General features: G+C 45.5%; 2 protein-coding genes across 3 annotated transcripts in view; one reads left to right on the top strand and one right to left on the bottom strand.

The window, feature by feature from the left end:
• Positions 1-1,468: 1,468 nt before the first annotated feature.
• stip1 (stress-induced phosphoprotein 1) lies at positions 1,469-11,106 on the bottom strand. The gene is made up of 14 exons (XM_061233506.1): positions 10,952-11,106; positions 9,329-9,538; positions 9,035-9,176; positions 8,552-8,693; positions 7,841-8,006; positions 7,448-7,574; positions 7,058-7,160; positions 5,980-6,100; positions 5,780-5,876; positions 4,713-4,837; positions 3,814-3,850; positions 3,545-3,648; positions 3,006-3,178; positions 1,469-2,536 (listed from the first exon to the last, which is right to left on the bottom strand). The coding sequence occupies exons 1-14, from the start codon at positions 10,958-10,960 to the stop codon at positions 2,464-2,466; spliced, it is 1,629 nt and encodes a 542-aa protein (XP_061089490.1). The 5' UTR covers positions 10,961-11,106; the 3' UTR covers positions 1,469-2,463.
• A 261-nt stretch (positions 11,107-11,367) lies between these two features.
• Positions 11,368-20,910, top strand: part of macrod1 (mono-ADP ribosylhydrolase 1) — an 84,411-nt gene continuing 74,868 nt past the window's right edge. For both annotated transcript variants that reach the window (XM_061233507.1, XM_061233509.1), the window contains exons 1-3: positions 11,368-12,276; positions 13,915-14,010; positions 14,540-14,653. In XM_061233507.1, the coding sequence (XP_061089491.1) occupies positions 11,763-12,276; positions 13,915-14,010; positions 14,540-14,653 (724 nt within the window). In that variant the 5' untranslated portion in view covers positions 11,368-11,762. The remainder of the gene's footprint in view (positions 12,277-13,914; positions 14,011-14,539; positions 14,654-20,910) is intronic.

Raw genomic sequence — 20,910 nt, 5'->3', positions numbered from 1 at the left:
TTATTTAAAACCGAGCTTTTAAAAAAGCCAGGATTTCATCTAATGGGAGACATCCGATCACATCCTACCTGCCTCCAAACACTCCTGCAGCTCTTTCCTCATTGACCGACTCAGCATCCCAAATTATATAAAATAATGAGACACCATTACTCAAATAACCCATTTGAATGTCACTTTTGGCCCATCAAATCAACTTGGCTCCAAAATAGCAGTTTCCAACAATCAACCTAAATTGAGCACAGGACAAGTCATAAGAAATGAAACCTTCCACCCTGCCAATACTGCCCAACAGTGGATTAACTGTGTAATTGCAGGCAACGGTGTACTGGGGTCGGTCTGTACAAACTAATGAGCGCAGAGATCAACTGTATGCACTTCACCTGATTATTTGAACCTGATATAATCACAAAACACATTGCTTTTTAAATGTAATTTATTGCCAACAGAGTATCAGCCACATTTAAGCCATATAAGAACATGACAAACCACCAAAAGATATTTATACTTTCCTCACAAGTCGTCAAGAGGCAAGGAGATCCTGAAAACTTTCCGGTTCTTATTCCTTCGGCATGGAGACATCTCCCACTCCAAACGAACGCAAGTTATGCTTGATGATATGGGATAGATAACAGCCAATGGACATGGAGCTAACAGATCTTCGTCACCAGGCATTAACCAACTCTGTTAGACTGGCTTGAGTCGTAGTATAAAGGTACAGAGCAAATCTGAAGAACTCGGGTACAATCCCAAAACCACTATTACTTGAAACTATGGTTCTCATCACTCCTGTATAGACTTTACCTTTGGTTTATAATTTATATAGTCCTGTATATGCTCTACTAGCTTACAGCACACCACATGCTAATTCTGCAAGCAAGAAAATTATATTTCCAGGGACGTATATGTATTGCGGTATTATTGGTTCTTATGTGTTTTACGGTTTGTTGGGAACCCTGTGATGAAGCTGGAAACACCACGTTCCCTACATTTGCAGTCACGCACAGCTGGAGTGGGGACAGTGAGGTATTAAATAGTCAGTCTCACCCAGATACCAAAATAAATAAAACTAGAAAAATCACATTACGGTCTTGGCTCTTCTGAAATTGCATTTGTCTTCTTGAGCACACCTTACTTCTGCAAGCTCCAGAAGACAAGCCCGTCTACACACGGGAAAAACATTACCCAACTATTCAAAAGATAAGGGCTAAATACCTTTTTAGCACAAGTCCGAATTTAGATTCCTTTGTGGATTTGATGAGGAGGACCTAGACCTGGACTAAAGGATGTCAACACGGTGTGTCAATTGAAAAAGACAACCACAATCCCAGCATTCACCACAGAAAAGACCAGAGAAAACGAACGTCAACAGAAGAGAAATTTGAGGAAACGCTTCCCTTTTGCTTTCATTTTGAGAAAAATAAACCCTGAAGTGATTTTGTTCTGAAAACAATAAAAAAAAATACAAACATGAAAACGAATAAGCCTTTTTATTGAAAACCCCAGGCCCAACTTCATCTGCAGTACCCCTCAAAACAACACTTCTGACCAATGGCGGTGACCACTGTCCACTTCCACCTACAGGCCGCTCAACAGCTACGCCCACATCAACCAGTAGAGCCCCGTGTTGGAGTAACGGTTACAATCGGTTACAGACCCATTTATATACTGCTATTATATACGAATAAATACATTCAAATGAATGAGAGGCCTGCAGAGTTTAAGTGCGCGGAGAGACTAGGTCAGGGGTAAATCATGGCATCGTGTAGGAGGAGCAGGTTGCACGTGTCAGACTAGGGCCTCAGAAGTGAAGGAGTCTCAAAACGCTTGTGGTTTCACTTTATATTTTAGGGCTAGCCAATTAAAATGTAGCACTGACAGGCTAAACATAATACTGTGTGCTTTCTTTTCCCTTTTTTGTCCTCAAATCACAGTTCCAGGCACCCAACTATGAGAGACACGGGGAAGTAACTCCGATAGAAAGCCAGCTCCTTTCTGAAAGCAAGAATATGTGGCAGAAATCTAGAACTGGGGGCGCTGAAGAAATAAGGGTAACATTAGCGTTAAATTGGCGCTAGAAATCACTCAGCAAAGTAACTACAGTGCGAACGCAGCACTGTAGGAGCTCTGCATTCACGTCAGAACCTCCACCCAAACCTAATCTCACAGTCGATGATTTATTTAACAAACTGAAATGTTAGGCTCAGAGATTCGTTCTCAGGACTTGTTTAATGTCACAGAACAAATTTACCCCTGATCGGACACAGCGAAGCATGCATTTTGAGAAACCGTTTTAGAGGGGGTAGATTTCTAAGTCTCCCGCGGCTTGGTGGCCCCCTTAGAGCTGAGGTTTTGGTGCGTGTTGGAGATGGTCTGGGACTGATGGGGGGGGGGGGGGGGGGAAGAGAGATGGGGGAATGGTCGTCTTGCTCCAGTCTTGTGCTCTTTCCCTTGGCCTGGCTCTGATCACCGGATGGCTATCAGGCCCACGTCGATGAGCTTCTGGATCTTCTGGGCAATGACCGGGTTCTTCAAGTGACTGGAGGAGCAACGAAGAGAGAGGGGATGAAGTTCCTGCCAATGAGCACGGTGGGTGGGTGGACTGGTCGTGTGAGGATCAACAGATGCGCGTGTGTGTACGTGTGTGACAGAGTGCAAGCAAGTTTGTGAGTCTGCCAAGGAGAGAGGAGAGGCAAGTTTGTGTGTGAGTGTGAGTGTGAGAGAGAGAGAGAGAGAGAGAGAGAGAGAGAGAGAGAGAGAGAGAGAGAGAGAGAGAGAGAGAGAGAGAGAGAGAGAGAGAGAGAGAGAGAGAGAGAGAGAGAGAGAGAGAGAGAGAGAGAGAGAGAGAGAGAGAGAGAGAGTGTGTGTGTGTGTGTGTGTGTGTGTGTGTGTGTGTGTGTGTGTGTGTGTGTGTGTGTGTGTGTGTGTGTGTGTGTGTGTGTGTGTGTGCATGTTTTATAAAGGTAACCCAGCAGGTGGGTGCCGGGGCGGGGCGGGGCGGGGCGTACTCGCTGAGTGCCTGCGGGTCCTTCTGCATCTGCTCCAGAATGAGGCGCATGGCCGGGTCGCTCATGATCTGCTGCACCTCGGGGTCGGACATGGCCCTCCGCTTCACGTCCTCCGGACTGTCGTTCCGCACCGCCTGGCTCACCAAGCACCGCTGCAGGCCTTCTGTGGCCTCCTGACACGCAGACAGAGAGCGGTCAGCCACACGACCGCGGCGCGGGGTCGACGTCTACATCTACCGCAACGCGGGGTCACATGACTCATTTTCCACCCTCAGAGATGGTGCACTTCTGAGAGTGACAATATATACTAATCTGCTGCTATAGATTTTCAGATATAGGCAGGTTTAGACAGAAAAGTACAACTTTTACAGTCATCTGCAATTTGGTTTTCAGCAGGGGACAGAATAATGTTAAACCCTCTTGTCATTTAGTCCTCGTTTTCGGTGCGCAGGTAATACGGCCAGGCCCTGTGACTATACAGATTTATAAGATGGAGGACTTGCTTAAGAAGGGGAAATGCAGGGCGATCCGGGGCGTACCTTGGAGTTGGAGTCGAACTCGAGGGCTTTCTGGTAGACGTCCATGGCTTTGCTGAAATCCTTCATGGCCTCCAGAGCAGCGGCCTTACGGGTGTAGCCCTTAACTGCAGAGGCAGATCGAAAGTGACAGAGAGAACGAGAGAGACGAGATGAAAGTGATGGAAAACAGAGGGAAGGAGCGGAGAATATAGGGGGGGGGGTCAGTGGTCCTTTAATTGATTGACTGAGGACATTTTAAAATCGGATTGAAAGAGCCAGAGATTACTTACTGAAGGTTGGTTCAATTCTAATACATTCTTCACAGTCCTATGAGGGGAGGAGGGGGAGAAGAGTCAGGAATGCTGGGAGACTGAATGACACAAACCCTAGACTACAAAACGTTTTAGCTTTGCACAAATAGAAACAGACAGTATGGCCTGTATTCAGTCGACATGAATTAAACCACAGGCACCAAGCAAACGGAAACGCAGTTCACGAACACAGTTTGGCATGTTAGTTTTAGTGCCTACTGAATTCGCCAGACTGTCTGTATATATAAAAAATCAAATTACAAAAAAAAAAAAACAATTCCATAGAATCCCAGGCAAAGACTCATTTACAACCGTTTGCAAATTCCCAAAGTAAATAAAAACCACAATGACATCATTTTCGCAACCGCAGAAAAACTGGTTTTGCATTAGCATTTTCTCCACTCATTTCAATTGCATTTTCAGTCTTGCACAGTATAACATTTCAAAGTGTACTGATAACCAAGGTCCCCCGATATCCCGCCATCTTCCCCATCAGATCAAATGCTCAGAAGCTTCAGGTTTTTCAGCAGATTCCGAAACATAAATACAACTCGGATTTCACCTCTTTTCACTCCTAATTATAGAGCTTGGAACCTGCACTGACAGGGCCCAGTTAGGACAGCAGTGTGACAAGGCTATGGCACGATAATCCAAAGGAAACATGACCAGGGCCCTGCTCGACAGATTTGGTTGTGCTTAACAAGCCTCTGAAAGGCAAAGAGAACGGGGCAGACCTCCAGAGCTCTTACAGTATAAAAAAAACACGGCCGTGTCCCCGGCTCATTACGGCAGTGACATTCACGCTAGTGTGGGTCTCTGCACCTGTGAACCCAGGGCCACACGACGACTTGCTGATGCGCACTAAAGAGCCTTGTTACCTTGAGAGCCAGCTGAAACTCTGCCAGCTTGGTGTAGCAGGCCGCCCGGTTGCTGAACAATTTGGCATCGTGGGGATTTCGCTTGATGGCTTCGCTGTAATGTTTCATGGCGAGGGGATAGTCACCTGCAGGGTCAGAGAAGTTGCACTTTCAGGGGACCAGTTCAGGGTACCTCTGGGAGCAGTACAAAAGGTACTTGGCTTGGTGGCCAGATGCAAAACCTTTTCCAACCAACCACCACACAGAGAGAATTGGCTGTTGCTAAACAATGCAGACTGGGGTAAGTTTTTATTTGGCAGTATGAAGGAAAACAGGCTGCTTAAGCCATCAAGCATGTAGGTTATCATCATCAACACGGTTAACACACTTGAGGTTCTTGCATAACATGAGGGCGGCCTGTAGCATACTGGTTAAGGTAAATGACTGGGACAGGCAAGGTTTGGGGTTTGAATCCCTGTGTAGCCACAATAAGATCCGCACAGCCGTTGGGCCCTTGAGCAAGGCCCTTAACCCTGCATTGCTCCAGGGGAGGATTGTCTCCTGCTTAGTCTAATCAACTGTACGTCGCTCTGGATAAGAGCGTCTGCCAAATGCCAATAATGTAATGTAATGTAATGTAATGTAATGAGTCTAATGCTCCGTTTAATGGAACAAACATTTCTCCCGAGAATCACAACTTCCCACCTAGAACTACGCGCCCATCAGAATTCACTTTTCAGCCTCATCTACAAAACAGCCTAGGTCACAATAGATACCATAGATCCTTTCCAATGTCCGATACAAAGTAAAACGTCGACAAAAATCTAATTGTCAGTTAAATCACCAAGTTTGGTGAACTTTCTCAGAAATTAATCATGTTGTGGTTACACTTCCTTTCTCCTTCACCTCCCACCTGGTTCAGGCAGTTAGGCAAATGACTCGTTCACGACCGGCGCGAGGAGACCTAGGCTTATCCAAAGGGAATACACATTTCAACACCCTAACTGGAACGAGTCCAGCACACATGACATGGCGAGTATATGTTGTGCAACTGGAGAGCGGCAGTGACAGGCATTCCTCTTCCTCACCTTTCTGGAAGGCCTCGTTGCCCTTGTTCTTCTCTTCCAGGGCCATTTCAGGGTTGACATAAGCTAGCTTCTCCTGCTCCTTCACGATCTTCTCTGCCTGAGGGGCCGGGCAGAAGCACGGGTGAGGACACTGGGGTTGGGAATGGGGAGTGGGGGGGCAGGGTGGGGGAAGGAGACGGGTAGAACACACACTCCCGTACCTGCTGGCACTTTTTAAGGACGTCTGGGGTGCGGTGCTCGGTCAGGCTCTTGTTAAAGAACTGTACGGCCTCCGTGAACTTCTCCTCCTTGAAGTAGGAGTTTCCAATCCTGGCATAGGCCCTGAGAGGGAAAGGGAGTGACAGGGAGAGGTGGTCTCTGAGCAAGGTATTTCACAGCAAGATTCAGAAAGCAAATGGTGGCAAAATGAAAAAGGAGGAGGAACCACCTTCACAAAACCGGTAAAAATAACTGAAGCAATGAAAGTGTTTGGATGGATGTCTACAGTATGCGAGGTGCACTCAGTGGCTCATTGGTCCTCTTCTCCCCATGCAAGAGATTACCGCACTTTAATAGATGCTCTGGTAGCCAGAGTGAGGGCGGAGAGCAGTAAAGCGTTAACACAGAAACGTAGTTCTGCATCATCCTTAAGCACCCTCTACATAACCTTCCTCTGCGTTTCAAAATGACCTTTTCCTACGACTTGGTTTAGATATAGTGATGAAGAGTAGCGAAGAAACTTCGGCAGCCTTTGTTTCAATATGTAAATAAGTTCCAACTTAAATAATTTGTTAAGGCAAAACATTTATGTAAATTGGCCAGGATTGGGGGAAAAAAAAAAGAGGAAAAAAAAGGCTGACTTCATGTCATACTTCATAAAAGACCCTTGAAATGAAAGAAAAACCAAAGAGTGGAGGACAGTCCATTATGATGACAGCTTGGGAACCTTCTCCCCAAGGATCCCTGTGTTTGGAACGGCTACACTACAAAAGAAACTGTTCAATCTCTCTGCATTACATACAATGCAATAAAAATCGTTAACTGGAATTAATGAATGAATAGGACTGAAAAGGAAACGACAACAAAAACAGAACAGGTGAGACATTTATACATTTCTCCATGTTGGTTTCCAAAATGGAGAAATGTGAATTTTAATTTATTAAATTTTTTTCCATATCAGCGAGCCGCATAATCAAAGGTGACTCATAATCCCACTCCTTACATAACACCGACTGAAGAGACCCCAGCACTGCAGCAGCTGGAGTGAGGGGGAGAGAGGGGTGTGAGAGAGTGACTCACTTGGCTATCTGTCGGTAGTCCTCTCGGTTCTCCCGGCCCAGATCGATGGCTTTCTCGCACAGCTCCCGGCACTTGTCAAACTCCCCTTTCTCAAAAAACACAGCTACCCAGGAGAAACGCTGTATGTCAGTAACTTCACTGAGTGACCGAACGTCAACAGCCCAAGAAAGAGCACGAATGTCTTGTGTGTGACTTGCCATCTACAATAATTTAGCAGATGCTCTTAGGCAAAGCTACATACAGCAATGGAGAACCGCAGTGTTGTTCTCAGAAATACAAAAACACACCACGGCAAAAAGGCCCATTCATAATCAACAAGAGTAAAAAAAATAAAAAAAACACAGCTAGACACACAGCTAGACATAATGTGCAGAGGTGTGTGGGGCGCACCTGCTTGGTTGGACAGGTAGGTCATGTTGGTGGGATCGTGCTGCAGTGCGGCCTCGTAATGCTTCAGTGCAGCAGGAAAGTCCTTCTTTTTGTAGGCCTCGTTGCCCAGCTCCTTCTCCTTCAGGGCCTGGGAAGAGCGACAGAGGGACACAGAGCGGTCACATACGAACAGCACCGGCCAGAAAACCACGCAGAGTGGAGAGCCTGCTCTCAACACACAACACAACAGACTACGGAGTCAAATGATGCTCCTCCGCCCATACGAGTGTAATAAGCCGATTGCTTTCCACTCTGCTCTCAGCTCAGAGGTCCGCGAGCAGGCGATCCGAGTGACATTGCAACAGTAGCCGAGAGGTCAGTTTTAAAGCGAGCGCACATCCCCCGCGCTCGCACCTGTTTCTTATTCTCCGGAAGGTTCTCTTCTTTGGGAGGGGCCGTCTGGGGCTTGGGCTTCGGGGCCGGGGGTGGGGCAAGCTCATCGTCCTCATCATCGGGCCCAGCCAGGTCGAAGCCCAGCAGGACCGACAGAGTGGTCATCACACGAGGATCCTGCAGCTTTCTAAAAGAGGCACCCAAACACAAGATGGCGGACTTCAGAATCACATTTCGTTACTCATTTGCTTGCGCGTGTCCAAGACAGTTGGAAAACAACAGTTAAATCAACCCAGCTTAAGAGTTATGACACACTAATTTTGATGGACCTGTACTGGACCAATACAGCAGAACATCCCCGCCCGAGCACACAGCAGAGTACCCCACCCCCCCTCAGCATAGCAATAGGATATTCACACTGGCTCCTGCAGTTCTGCATCAGAGTACAATTTGCAGAGAGCCTCTGCTTTTAGTGCTGGCAGAACCACCTGCTAATGTTAATATGCATCATTACACCAATACTTCAACCAAGAGTCGACATAAAAGCATAAGATTCCAAGCGGCGAGTCACAGTAAATCAGTGCTCAAACCACGATGTAATTAAATGATATACGAGACATAAAACCTTAGCGCAATTAAATTTTTGAGGCGTGCCAGTAATTGTGATATACCGCACCACCTAAAGGCATAAAGAAGAAAGCCCCCTGTCCCTGATGGCGCACTAGCACTCACGTGGCCAGGTCGGAAGGCCGGTTCCGTAGCTGCTCCAGCAGCTCCCTGTACCCGGGCTCAGCGAGCAGGGCGCGGGTTCGAGGGTCACTCTCCAGCTTCTCGTACAGGTTGGGTATGGCAAAGGGGTTCATCATCTTCTTCTCTGGATGGAAGAGAGAACAGAGAACAACCCATGAGACATACAGACCTTCACAATATTCCCAGAGGCAGGCAGTAACTGAAGACACTGGCTTCATTTTACCAGCAGAACTGCTCAACTGACCATTTCTGCACGAGTCACCAAAAACACTCTATCAGCACTCAGTCAACAGTGACAAACTGCAACTGCAACACTCTTAATTTTGCCAAAACAGCCACAGGCAAGGAGAAATGAGATGAAGCTGTCGATCTGAATAAACAGTACTGTCAATTTCCGAACAGATCATCCTCTTCCCAGACGGTGCGCAAGTTTACTTTGTGGTTGCAATAGCCGCGCTTTCCTACCTGCTAACCGTGCCTCCATATTCTGGAGTCCCTCCTTCAGCTGCTGATTGGACGGCTCATGCTTCAGTCCCTCTTGATAGGTCACTTTGGCCTCTTCAAATCGCTTAAGGAACTCCAGGGCAGCAGCCTTTCGAGAATAGCCCTGAAGATGCAATGCAACATGGGGTTTTTTGCTCTGCAGTTGCACACAACATACTGAACTGCACCTCCACTCACTCACGCACGCACATCCAAGCCAAACGGAGTCTAAAGACAGGCAGCCTAAGTTAAGAGGCCTGTGGCGATGTCACTCACTTTGCCCCAGTCAGGCTTGATCTGAATGGTCTTGGAGGCATCCTTCAGGGCACTCTCGTAGTCACCCTTCTTGGCGTAAGCCGCGGAGCGGTTGCTGTAGAGGACGTGGTTGGAGGGGTCAAGGGCAACGGCCTCGGTGTAGCAGCGGACAGCCTCATCAATCTTCCCTCCGCTCAGTGCCTTGTTGCCCTTATCTTTCAATTCTGCTACCTGGGCAGGGGGGGGCAAAGACAGGGTGAAAACATTTGACCAGGGTGAGAGAACCACAGATTTGGAAGGTTCTAATGGTCTGTGTGCTCGGCATGCTAAATAACTAAAGCATGGGAACACAAATAGGAAAGAAGTGTCATATTGAAGACAAACCCGCAGAATGCACCAGCTTGGTAGAAGGAGGAGCAGTAAGCAACAAAGAGCTAATACGACCAGCACAGGAGAATATATTAGGGATTGTAGTACATCATTTGGTTGTACATTCAGTTTGGTGTGTTCCTTTGGGTTTTAGCACATGGTAGGTAGCCGTTGGCTAGATAACAAAAAAAAAAAAAAAATCATCAGCTCCGTATAGTTTTAGGATTGACTTATCCAGGCTGAGAGAGCATTTCCTATTGTACAACTGACCCTCAGGACTTATTTCCCAGTTTAAAATACCGGTGTCACATTTTTGTCTCTTGATTGCTAGCTGCATGTGCCCAAAACCCCACCCCCCACTCCTGGTAAGTATGATGGCTAACTATCGTTAGCTTCGTATGAACTTGATAACTTGGCAAGCTGAAACACCAGCTAGCATTTAACGTTACAGTAACATTCATAAGATAACTACAAATCCGGACTCGTAACACAAGACAGTCATAAAGTTAAACCAACAAGCTAAATGGCCTATATTCAAACTTTATTAAATGAAATGGTTCAAAATCGTTAAGTTAGTTGGCCAACGGCTAGCATTAGCGACCATCTAAAAGTTATGCACTCATTGCACTGGCATTGCACTGCCTACGAGACAAATTAGCAGGTTCACAATAATATGGCTAAAAAGGGCATTTGGTTTCATTATTATAACAAAAACAGTCAATGTGTACTAAATCGTGAAGGATTAGAACTAGCCAACTTGGACAACGGTGGTACAGGTACCTTCACAATTAGCGATAGCCTAGCTAATGTTAGTTAGCCAACTCACAGCGTTAGCCATGCAGTACCGGAGAGCTGCCGTCTCTGGTCGAAGCACCTACTCTGAATCTAGCTAGGTGTAACGTTGTAGCTAGCAAATTAGCGCTTAACAACTACGGACAACGGGTAGACAGTTACCTAGCCAATCGCCCTATCCATGAAAATAAGGCCAAATGGATTGTTGCTTAGTGCTATAACAAAGAGGAATGGACTGCGATGCTAACATGAAATACACAATAATTCGCTAACTAGCACTATCGAGTAAGCTAGTTAGGTATAGACAGCTAGCTAGCTAACGTTTTTTGAATTCGCAGTTGGCTGATTCCCTCCAAGACAAAATGCTTGCACTGCGCGACCAACCTTTTCAACCCGACGAATATCTCTAAAATAAACTTCTGGAAAGCAAATTATAACCTTAACTGATCGTTCAAATTCTTAGTCACCGGTATCTGTACTTACTTTCTCCATCGTGCTACCATGAGGTTCCAGAAGCTACTGTGAGATGACAACCTCACGGCCAGAGAAAGAGGCGGGACAAGAATCCCTTCCCTTCCATAAGATGTTCAACACGCCAATAAAATAATATGACTTATTGATTGGGTGTTACACAAGTTGGTACGCCTCCTCTCTTCTCTCTTATTTGAGGGAAAAGCCCTTCACCATACATAACAAAAGTTAAGGCGGGATCTAAATGGACGTTTCTCGTCCTATCGGAGGTGTTCTGGAAACGTCTTGTTCTGGAAACTTCTTGAGAACTGATTGGAAACACGAGTGTCGTATCTAAACGGTGCTCCAATCTACACACGACTGTGGAACACAATAGTTTCTGATTGGATATCTGGTCCAAGTAGCGAAGTCAACAGATATTTCTGTTGGTTGAACAGACGTAGGAAGTTGTGCATATTTGAGGCAGCCCGTTAATATGTTCGATAAGATAAGTTAAAAAAATTATTGCCAAACATGTATCCACCGTTATTCGTTGCATTACAATGGTAGAGTAGTTTAAAATGTAGTTATTTTTGTCTTATATTAAATTATCTCGCGTGAAGTCAATTCGACTTCGATGTAGCTACATCTGTGATTGGTTATGGGAAGCGTGTGAGTTTTCTTGGTCCTCCTATTTACTGTAACGTTACGCCGAACCAAATTCCCCCATGTTTGAACGCTGACTGCCAGCGCCGCGCAAATATAGGCTGCTAAAGCTCTTCACAGGAAACTGAAACCGACTGCTAGCTCGATATACCTATTTAGCTACGTGACCCGATAGTGAATGCCTGTTGGTGTCACTAGTATGGCGTTTCAAATGTCAACACTTGCATGTCGTATTAAAATCCCAATCAGTTTCGGTGTACTCACCCACTCTCGTGGTATCAACAGTGGTAAAGTGTTCGGTCCGATCTCGAATCTCAATCTAAACCGTAACGTTACAGTATCAAATCGTGTGTCAAAATTCTTGCTGAATTCAAGTGACCGGAAACAATCTTGGTCTGTGTTTACCAGACGTTTGAACGTTGACGATCCGACCCTACATTTCGGTGTAATTGAATCCGGGCGAAGTGCGCCGAAGTTTTCAACCAGCTCAGTGTCCTTTCAGACGGGCATTGGTTGGGCGCCTTCCCGCAAGAAGGCACGGTCGATCCGGCAAGGCTGTTGCCTTTTGCTGGGTAGCCTAGGTCTTTCCACAGTAGTTGCCTTTCTTCACTCGACCTCGCTGCGAGCCATGGCCACAGGGTCTGATCCCATCAACTTGGACTCAGCCAACACCGACTGGAAAGAGGCCAAAAGTGAGTGACCCTCAAGGGACAGTGACGGGGGTGTGACAGGTTGACCTACAGGGCACTGCAGACGAACATAACGTTATTTGGAGTTGGATTAATGTAAAGTTGTAATGGTGTATCGATTGTACCTGAGCGTTCAGAAGCGCGAAATGTGTGGTCACTGACAATTATTTATTTAAATGAAGAATAATTAGACAATCAGAAATAAACCTAGCAACAGACTTGTAGGCTAGTCTTCCGAAAATGTGATACTTGTACTACGTTATTTGGAAACGCCCTCGCTATTTGCCACTGCTTGCCAATAGAAATATGCTGACATACTGTATGTGGCATTGTCCTAGGCCAGCCTAGCAACCAATGCTCTAGCGACAGGCTTTCCATCATAATAATTGCACTTCATAAATTGCGCTTTGTCATATATATATATATATATATATATATATATATATATATATATATATATATATATATATATATAATGTTTGTTGTTACAGGGAACTGAGATGTTTATATGACTTAAGTTTCAAGTTAAATGCAACACACAAGGCAGTGCAGTTCATAGTTGGAGTGGCCTTATCATCACGTCTTGAAATTTGGATGTGCTTGAGGACGCCAATCACCAATTTTGTACTGGTTCCTCTCCCTTAAGTCATTGGAGAGTGATCTGTATACCTGTATAGACACACACTGTTTAAAAAGTAATTTCCCCAAATATATGGTTCCAATGAAAAAAAAAGTACTGTCACACAAATAAATCTTGTTAATGCATCACAAATAAATCATTGAAAGTTATACCTTTATCCATAAAACATAATAGATATAAATGTGATTTGAGTGGGGACCCTGGCAGAGTTAACGGTAGATGTGTGTCTTCCTGAATTCACAGAGGAGGTCACAGTGGTGGTACAGGCCTGCAGATACCCTTTGGCATTCCACATTCAGAGAAAAAGTAACAATACAAAGTTGAAAATTTGCACAAAAATCGAAGTAGCAGCACTTGCAATGAATTGGATTAATAGAGCACATTTTATGGACCCCAAAGCTCTTTATAGCAAGAGGTGGTGATTTAGCTTCCCTGACAGATGTTTTGGCAATGTGCCATCTAACCTAGGGGATGACTGAGAATTTTACTGGGACATCCTTCTCTTTGCAATAAGTGCCATGGGATCTATAATCACCAGCAGTGTGTCGGGCTCATCTTTAACACTTCATCCAAATTCTTGCATCTCCTACGGCACAGTATCCCTGCCAATGTACAGAGGCATTGGCTTTCTGCTTAGCTCAGCATGGAGCAAAGGCTGCCCACCACTGGTCCAAACACAATTAGCAAACTGGCTGCCGTTTGATTAACCAAGTATAGCTCTGCTTGCCTTCGCCCCGTTAGACAGGATGAAGTTACATGACTTCTGATCTGCTTTTAGCTTTCAAATGGCAGGAGTGGTTGATGTTTAGACAACAGTTTCCTTTTACGGATCCAACATTTCATTAATAATGTATGAAGATCGTTGACAAGTTGACAAAACCTCAAGATTCAACGATGGCACAAATGTGGTTTATCCTAATGTGACAGCTGTGTGTGTGTACCTGTGCGTTTTGGTTCCTGACTTGAGGTCTGTCCCGTTCCTGTAATGTTTCTTGTCCCAGAGTTTTTGCTCTCAGCACCCTTGGAGGAGAGACGGGCTTCGTACAGGACCACAGACTTCCTTGCTCTGGACCAGATTCCCATCTGGGCTCCATCAGGTGAACTGAAAGCCATCTTGTCTTTATACCAAGAAAAGCTGAATAGCCAGAATTGTAATGGGCGCTGAAAAAGATATCAATCTACACTCTGGGGAAAAAAACAATTCTGAAAGGAACCCCTTGATTCCATAAAAGAACCCTATCTAGTACAAGGGTTCTTTGTTGGGCAAAATGGTTCTTTGCCCGTGAGCTTTCAGACTTCACACCTAGGGTTCCATAAAGAACTGAAAAAGGGTTCCTCTATGGTGACAAGCCAAAGAAAGTTTTTTTTTGAGAGTGTGTGCCAGAGGTAGGTGGCTTTGTCAAGATAGGATAGAATCAATCTTTTCTCAAATGTAATGGAGCTGTAATCCTTTATCTAGAATGAGTACTTAAATGTTTGCCAACTATTGCTCATGTTCCTTTGATTAAGGACCGCTTGATTGACACTATAGCTGTACACAAATTAGAGCTTTCCCTCTTAAATAGGGAAACTGTGACTTCTGCTAAGCTTTTAAAACAAGGCAGGTGTTTTTTATCGTTCTTGCAGGACCTCCCGAAGGTAGTAATACACTGCACCCACCAAATGAGGCGCTGAACCCCAAAATATCTCTCTTTCGAGGCGACATCACCAAACTGGAGATTGATGGAATCGTCAATGCTGGTAAGAATGAGTTACTTTCCCCCAATGTTATCAACAGCTGTCTTGGTTTTGCATTATAATGGTCTCTTTCTGTATGGCGAGTATGATGTATGACCCTTGACCTTAATAGGGCTTGATGTGGTTATATCATAGCAGTTGATGTAATGTCCACCATAATATCTCGATGGCAAAAGACCCAGGTGTTCATATTTGGCACAAAACCCTCTGTTACATTAAAAGAGAAATAAAAATATTTCAAGCTAAAATGAGCAAAAATAATTTTCTTTACAACTCTGTTAAATTTGTCTGACATTACAATCTCCATGCACTAAATGGTTGGAATTAGCAATTGAGATGCGGCATCTGATCTTTTGTCTAGGCTGGAAAGCATCCAGTGCTAATGAAGGCATTCAGTAAATTTCTCTGTATGTGAGTTTTATTTATACCAGTGAACATTTACACAATATTTACTTTATACAATTATTGGGACTGGCTGGCTTGATCGCATGTAAATGCATGTAAATGTATAGTCTACTGCTATAATCAGAAATTATTGCTTGTCTTACATCATTACAGTACACAGTAAGTCCTAGCTCCCTGTACCTTTGTGAAATTTGTAGAAGCAACTCACTGCTCTGCCACCAAGTTGTTTATAATGGCACATAACGTAATAGAATACACTTTATTGATCCCCAGTGGGCCAATTCATCTTACCATCAGTAGCAGACATTTAAAAAAATATAAAGATGTCTATTGGTTGTAGGTCATGACATGATATTCATCACATTCATGGTGACTGGGTTTAGTGGCTGACATGCAGTCAGTGCTGTTGGAAGTGTTGCCTTTTTGTAGTTTGAGAGTTTTAGTCCCAGGAGCAGATCAGTCTAGTCCTGGCCTAGTCTTTCTGGTCTCTGTTACGGTCTCCTGAGAGGAGGTGAGTGTTGTCTGAGGGTCTTTTGTTACGGTTGCTATTCTCAGAGAAAATTCCAGCTTAAACTGGTCACTTGTTTTTAAGCTGTTTTTGACATTTTTACCTGGTCAGCCAGCTGTTCACAACCTGACCAGCCGATATTGTCAACTCATCCACTAGTGTGACCCCAAGCTTACCTCAAGCAGATTTGTCCAGCTAGAGACCAGATATGAACAGCTAAATCTTTGAAAAACACATGAAACCATCTTAAACCAGTTTATAGTAGAATCCCAGCTGGTCTTGGCTGGAATGTTCATCAGGGAAGGATGGTGAGGTTACATCAGAGGCTGCTGAGCCAAAGGGCTGCATGTCTCTTAAACATTTTCAAGCTGATTTCATCAGTCAAGCCCTATTTCTTTCCACTGTCAACGGGGGAGCACCTGGTGGTCTGCACGGATGACACCACTTTTGAAGCAAGATCACCTTTAGCCTGGTGTGTTGTTTGCCCTATTGGGGTCATGCTCATTCTGACTTGCTACTGTACACTATGTCCCTTCTACAAAGGGTGTTCAATGAAGAGTGGCCTTCCTGCAGGGATCCTGTCTGTGGGGGTCCGACCCTGTGCAGACGGAGGGCATTTTATTAAGGAGTAGTGGGACCTTTTAGCTTCTTTGGACATTACCCAGGTCCACTGTGGGTCTCCATGCAGCAGTACCAGCAGCACCACTGCCCTATTGGTTCCCAGCATGTGAACACAAATACTCCTTCACACCACTCCCTCACTTCCCAGCTGTACTGGTGGAGATCCGGGAGATGAGAGTGACAGTATGAGGGTTCATTTTGAGTGGCCGGTCTGCCCTGCCTGATGCCTGAGAACATGCCGTGTGAGGCTTGGGGGGTTGATGTGCTGTCAGCCCGGACAAGGCCTTCCCAAGAACCAGCAGTGCTCGAAGCGCTTGAGGCGTCCACCAGAGGGTTGGACCTGGTGTCACATGTAACATGTCAGCTGTCCTCTCCTTCCCCCCAGTCCCTGAGGGGGGTCTGACAGAGTGGGCCTCCGAAGGTCTTGCTGAACAAACCGATGGCTTGTCAGCGCACCGGACCAGACAGCTGTAGCAGCAGTAAAGCTGGACAGCATTCACACCACCCTGCAGCTCTCCGCTTCCACACCTCTGTCAGTGCTACTTATCTGCACTTGACGTAAATTACCGTTTTACTTTGGCATTAAACCCTCTGAAAGGTACTACTGGGAGTCCCCAGGATTTTAATCGTTTAATGTATTATTCATCTGCCGAGTCCCAGCTTGGTTAAGCAGCTGCATCTCCAGCGTAGGGTATTTGTAGGCAGTTTTAGTGACATATAAGGACACTTGAGGATGACCTGCATTAGATACAGTACGCGGTGTCTATTAACTGGACTTCCTGGACATGAGCATACCGTTTTATTGCCAATTTCGCTGGCAAGTTGAACAGCAGGACATGCACCCACAAGAACCACGCTCACTCAGCCCCTCCGGCCATAAATTTAGCGTGTTTTGTTGAAAAGCTGAAAAACAAAAGGGGAGAATTGAGTTCTGGACTCCTGGCTCTGCTGGGCAGTGGTATGAATGAGATGCAGCTCTCATTCCCCGCCACTAAATGGCAGCAGAGGCCTCCTGTAATTACGGTGAATAAAATTAGCATTGCAGTCAGGGACACTTGCCGATTCTCCTCACCCCTTACGCCTGCCTTTATTTATTGCCTCTCTAAAGGCCATCCGCTAACACAGAATTCAGCTTTCAGACAGAATATCGGTAAATGTGCATTATTAATGCTGTCCATTACAATAATAAGATATTTATCATAATATTTTATCTCAGATAAATGAGTTTGTGCTATGAGGAGACTTTTAAGGAGACTTATTTTCAAATGGCTTTTGTGAATTTCTACTGAAGACACTGGAAAGACTTACTTTAGCGCATTGTGGATTAGTCCACAGCTGTTATTTTCATGCAGGGGGTATGTGACGTGTTGCAGTTAGTGGCACCAATCAGCAGGGGGCAACAGTGATCCCAGCAGTAGAGGACTGAAGCACTGACCATGTTTCCTTTGTCCATCTCTCTCCCTCTCTATGCTAGGCACATACCTTGTTGAGACACAAATGGAAAACAAGCACTGACAGGCTCACTAGCGCACACTAGATGCATAGGCTGGTATATGGTTATGTCAGCCCGTTCTGGCACTGGCGGAGGTATCCAGATAGAAATGATTGATAACACTCAGTGCATTTTCTTGAGATATAGAGATTATTCTTGGTTGTACAGCGCTTGTGCATACACACAGATACCCACACACAAGCCATCAACTCATGTCATTCATAAACATTCCTCTTCCTCTTGCCTGCACACGGACACGGACACACTCACACACACTCACACTCTCTCTCGTTCTCTCTCTCTCTCTCTCTCTCTCTCTCTCTCTGTTTCAGACAAGCACTAGTCTGCCATGTATGAGGCAGAAATACATTACCGTTGTTTCATTTCATTGCTTTATTTTATAAAGTGCTCCTTGTCCTTTCTTCCTCAAGCCTTCAAAACACTGACCATCCACCCAGACCCCGCCACCATAATTTATCACCCCCTGCATTTCTTTTTTCACATTTTGAGATTGTCACATTTTGTTGTTCCAGATCCAGAGGGTTTTTGGACAGCAGTCAGTATATTTCTGAATATTATGCATGTCTGATGTGAGTTGAGAGAGAGAGAGTTTGTGTGCGGGTGCAGACGTGCGTGAGTGCTTGTGTGTGTGTGTGTGTGTGTGTGTGTGTGTGTGTGTGTACGTGTGCACGTGTGCGTGAGTGCTTGTGTGTGTGTGTGTGCGTGTGTGTTTTGAGCTAATTGGCTCTGGTTGAGTTTTGCTCTGTGAGTGAAGGCAGGCTGGAGAAGGAGGGTGGGAGGGACTTTGGGAAGGAAGAAAGGTAGCAGACAGCAGGAGAATAAATTGAAAGAAAGATGGGGGCAGAGGGAGAACCGAATAAAAGGCTTGTTAGCCAAGGGGACGCTGCACTCCCACTGGGCTTAATGAACACGGCTGCCCCCTCAGGTTCAGCTAACATCCACACTGAGATCTGCTGTGGAGAGGTGTGCGTGTATACGTGTTTGGGTGTGTGCGTGCCTGTGTGTGTGTTTGTGTGCGTGTGTAAGTGAGTGAGTGTATGCTTGTGTGTGTGTGTGTGTGTGTGTGTGTGTTTTTTTTGGCGCCAGTGTGTGTGTGAGTGACTGTGAGTGACTGTGAGTGACTGTGAGTGACTGTGAGTGACTGTGAGTGACTGACTGTGAGTGTGAGTGTGCGTGTGCGTGTGCGTGTGCGTGTGCGTGTGAGTCTGTGAGTGTGACTGTGTGCGTGTGCGCGCGCGCGCGTGTGTGTGTGTGTGTGTGTGTGTGTGTGTGTGTGTGTGTGAGTGTGTGTGTGTGTGTGTCTGAGGGTCAAGTGAAGATTGTTCATATCGCGTTGCCATGAAGGCACTGTTCTTGCTGCTTCGTGTGTGACAGTGCGTCACATGAAATTGCATCACATGCTGTATGAAAGCAGAATGCGCTCTGGACACTGTGGCCAAAGATGACACTATGGTGCAGCTTCTCCCAGTGACATGTGACCATAGTATACAAATCTGTGGGTTGATTTCAGGGCATCTGCTGTGGTCAGTGCTCTCAATGTCTACAAATATGGATTTGCAAAGAGCTCAAGTTTCAGTTGCTTATATGCAATGTTTATACACATTTGCCTCAGGATTGGGATCAAAGGCTATTTTGTTGCTTTGAATTCGTAAAATTCTGATGGCTTTCCCTTAAAAACTGGGCTCAGTGGACACATTTCATATAATTTCTGTGGAAAAGGGGGGCTTCGATGTAAGAGACCTTGGTGTTGAAGTCAGTACCAGCCACTGTTGTGTGCGCAAATGAAAGAAAAGATTCAATTCATTGTGTAAATGAGCTATGCCACTAACTGTATATCCCAGGGGAAAATGGTGTGAATTGCATCAAGGACAATTAGAAAAGTTGTGAAATTCCATGAGTGGAAGCATTTTATCTCCTCCTTGGACTTTTTTTTAAATTCCTGTTTTAATTTCTAGTTAATTTTTCCGTATAAACATTGTGGTTTTATTCACAAAAGACTCAGCAGGAGGCCCGCATCACTTGATCGGTTGTACTAATGATGGTTATAATTAAACGTTAGACTTGAAGAAAAAACGTCACGGTTATGCACGGGGTATGTGATAATGCCTCCTGTGTGACTGCGCTAACATTGCGCAGTTAAAATTCCAATAGGCCTAGGAGCACTATCTGGCACTGTCTTGTTTTAAGTTAAATTTTTTTCATTAAAATGTTTTAAAAGTCCCTCATTTCAGAATGCATAATCGTGTTTGTGGGTCCGTCCCAGGAAAGTACACATTTCTAATGTTGCATCATTAGACAGCCACTACTTCTGTTCACTCTGCGGTCCAGATTTGATTCTGGTCTACAGGGCTCTATGCAGCATCATGCGCTGTGGATTTAATGCTCACGGTACCTGCTATTCCCAGGTACCGTGGGTGGTGGCCCATTCAAGCACCCGGCCCGGTTCTTCTAGGCTGTGTTCCGGTGCTTTTCATGAGCTTTTTTTATGAGCTACAGTGTGTTGTAACGGGTAGGGCACGAGGGAGCTGGCTTCATAACGCGGAGGCTGCAGGTCAGATTCTCAGGTAGGGAATGTCGATGTACCCTTGAGAGGGGCATGTGACCATCCAGCTGTTAAAGACACTAAGAGCCGTGTGAGTCACTGTGAAGCATCTGCTAAACGGCAGGAACGCGATGACAATCCGCGAGTGTGGGGTCAGCTGATGCATTGTGGGTGCAGACCCCGCATACCGCAGAGATGTCAGCCCTGGCTCCTGTAAAAAAGCGTCTTCTTTTATGGTATTCCCGTGGAATGTTTTCAGCGGATTATTGCTTCATCCCTGCCGTGCCGTCTGTATTTGGCGGCTTCCGTGCGGAGATTGGATCTGAGCGGAGTTATGATGCGCTAAACGGTGTGTGTGTATGTGTGTGTGTGTGCGTGCGCGTGTGTGCTGTGTGTGTGTGTATGTGTATATGGCGTATATGTGTGTATGTGTGTATGTGTATATGTGGGTGCGTATGTGCATGTGTGTATGTGTATATGTGTGTGTGTGCGTGCGTGCGTGTGTATATGTGTGTGCGTGTGTGTGCATGAGAGTGAGTGTGTGTGTGCATGTGTGCGTGTGCATATGTGTGTGTGTATGTGCGTGTGTATATGCGTGTGTGTGTGTGTGTGTGTGTGTGTGTGTGAGTGTGTGTGCGTGTGTATGTGTGTGTGCGTGTGCGTGTGTATAT

This window comes from Conger conger, chromosome 3 (assembly GCF_963514075.1).
Source record: "Conger conger chromosome 3, fConCon1.1, whole genome shotgun sequence".
In the NCBI taxonomy this organism is placed as follows: Eukaryota; Metazoa; Chordata; class Actinopteri; order Anguilliformes; family Congridae; genus Conger; species Conger conger.
This window is presented reverse-complemented; position numbering and strand designations above follow the sequence as displayed.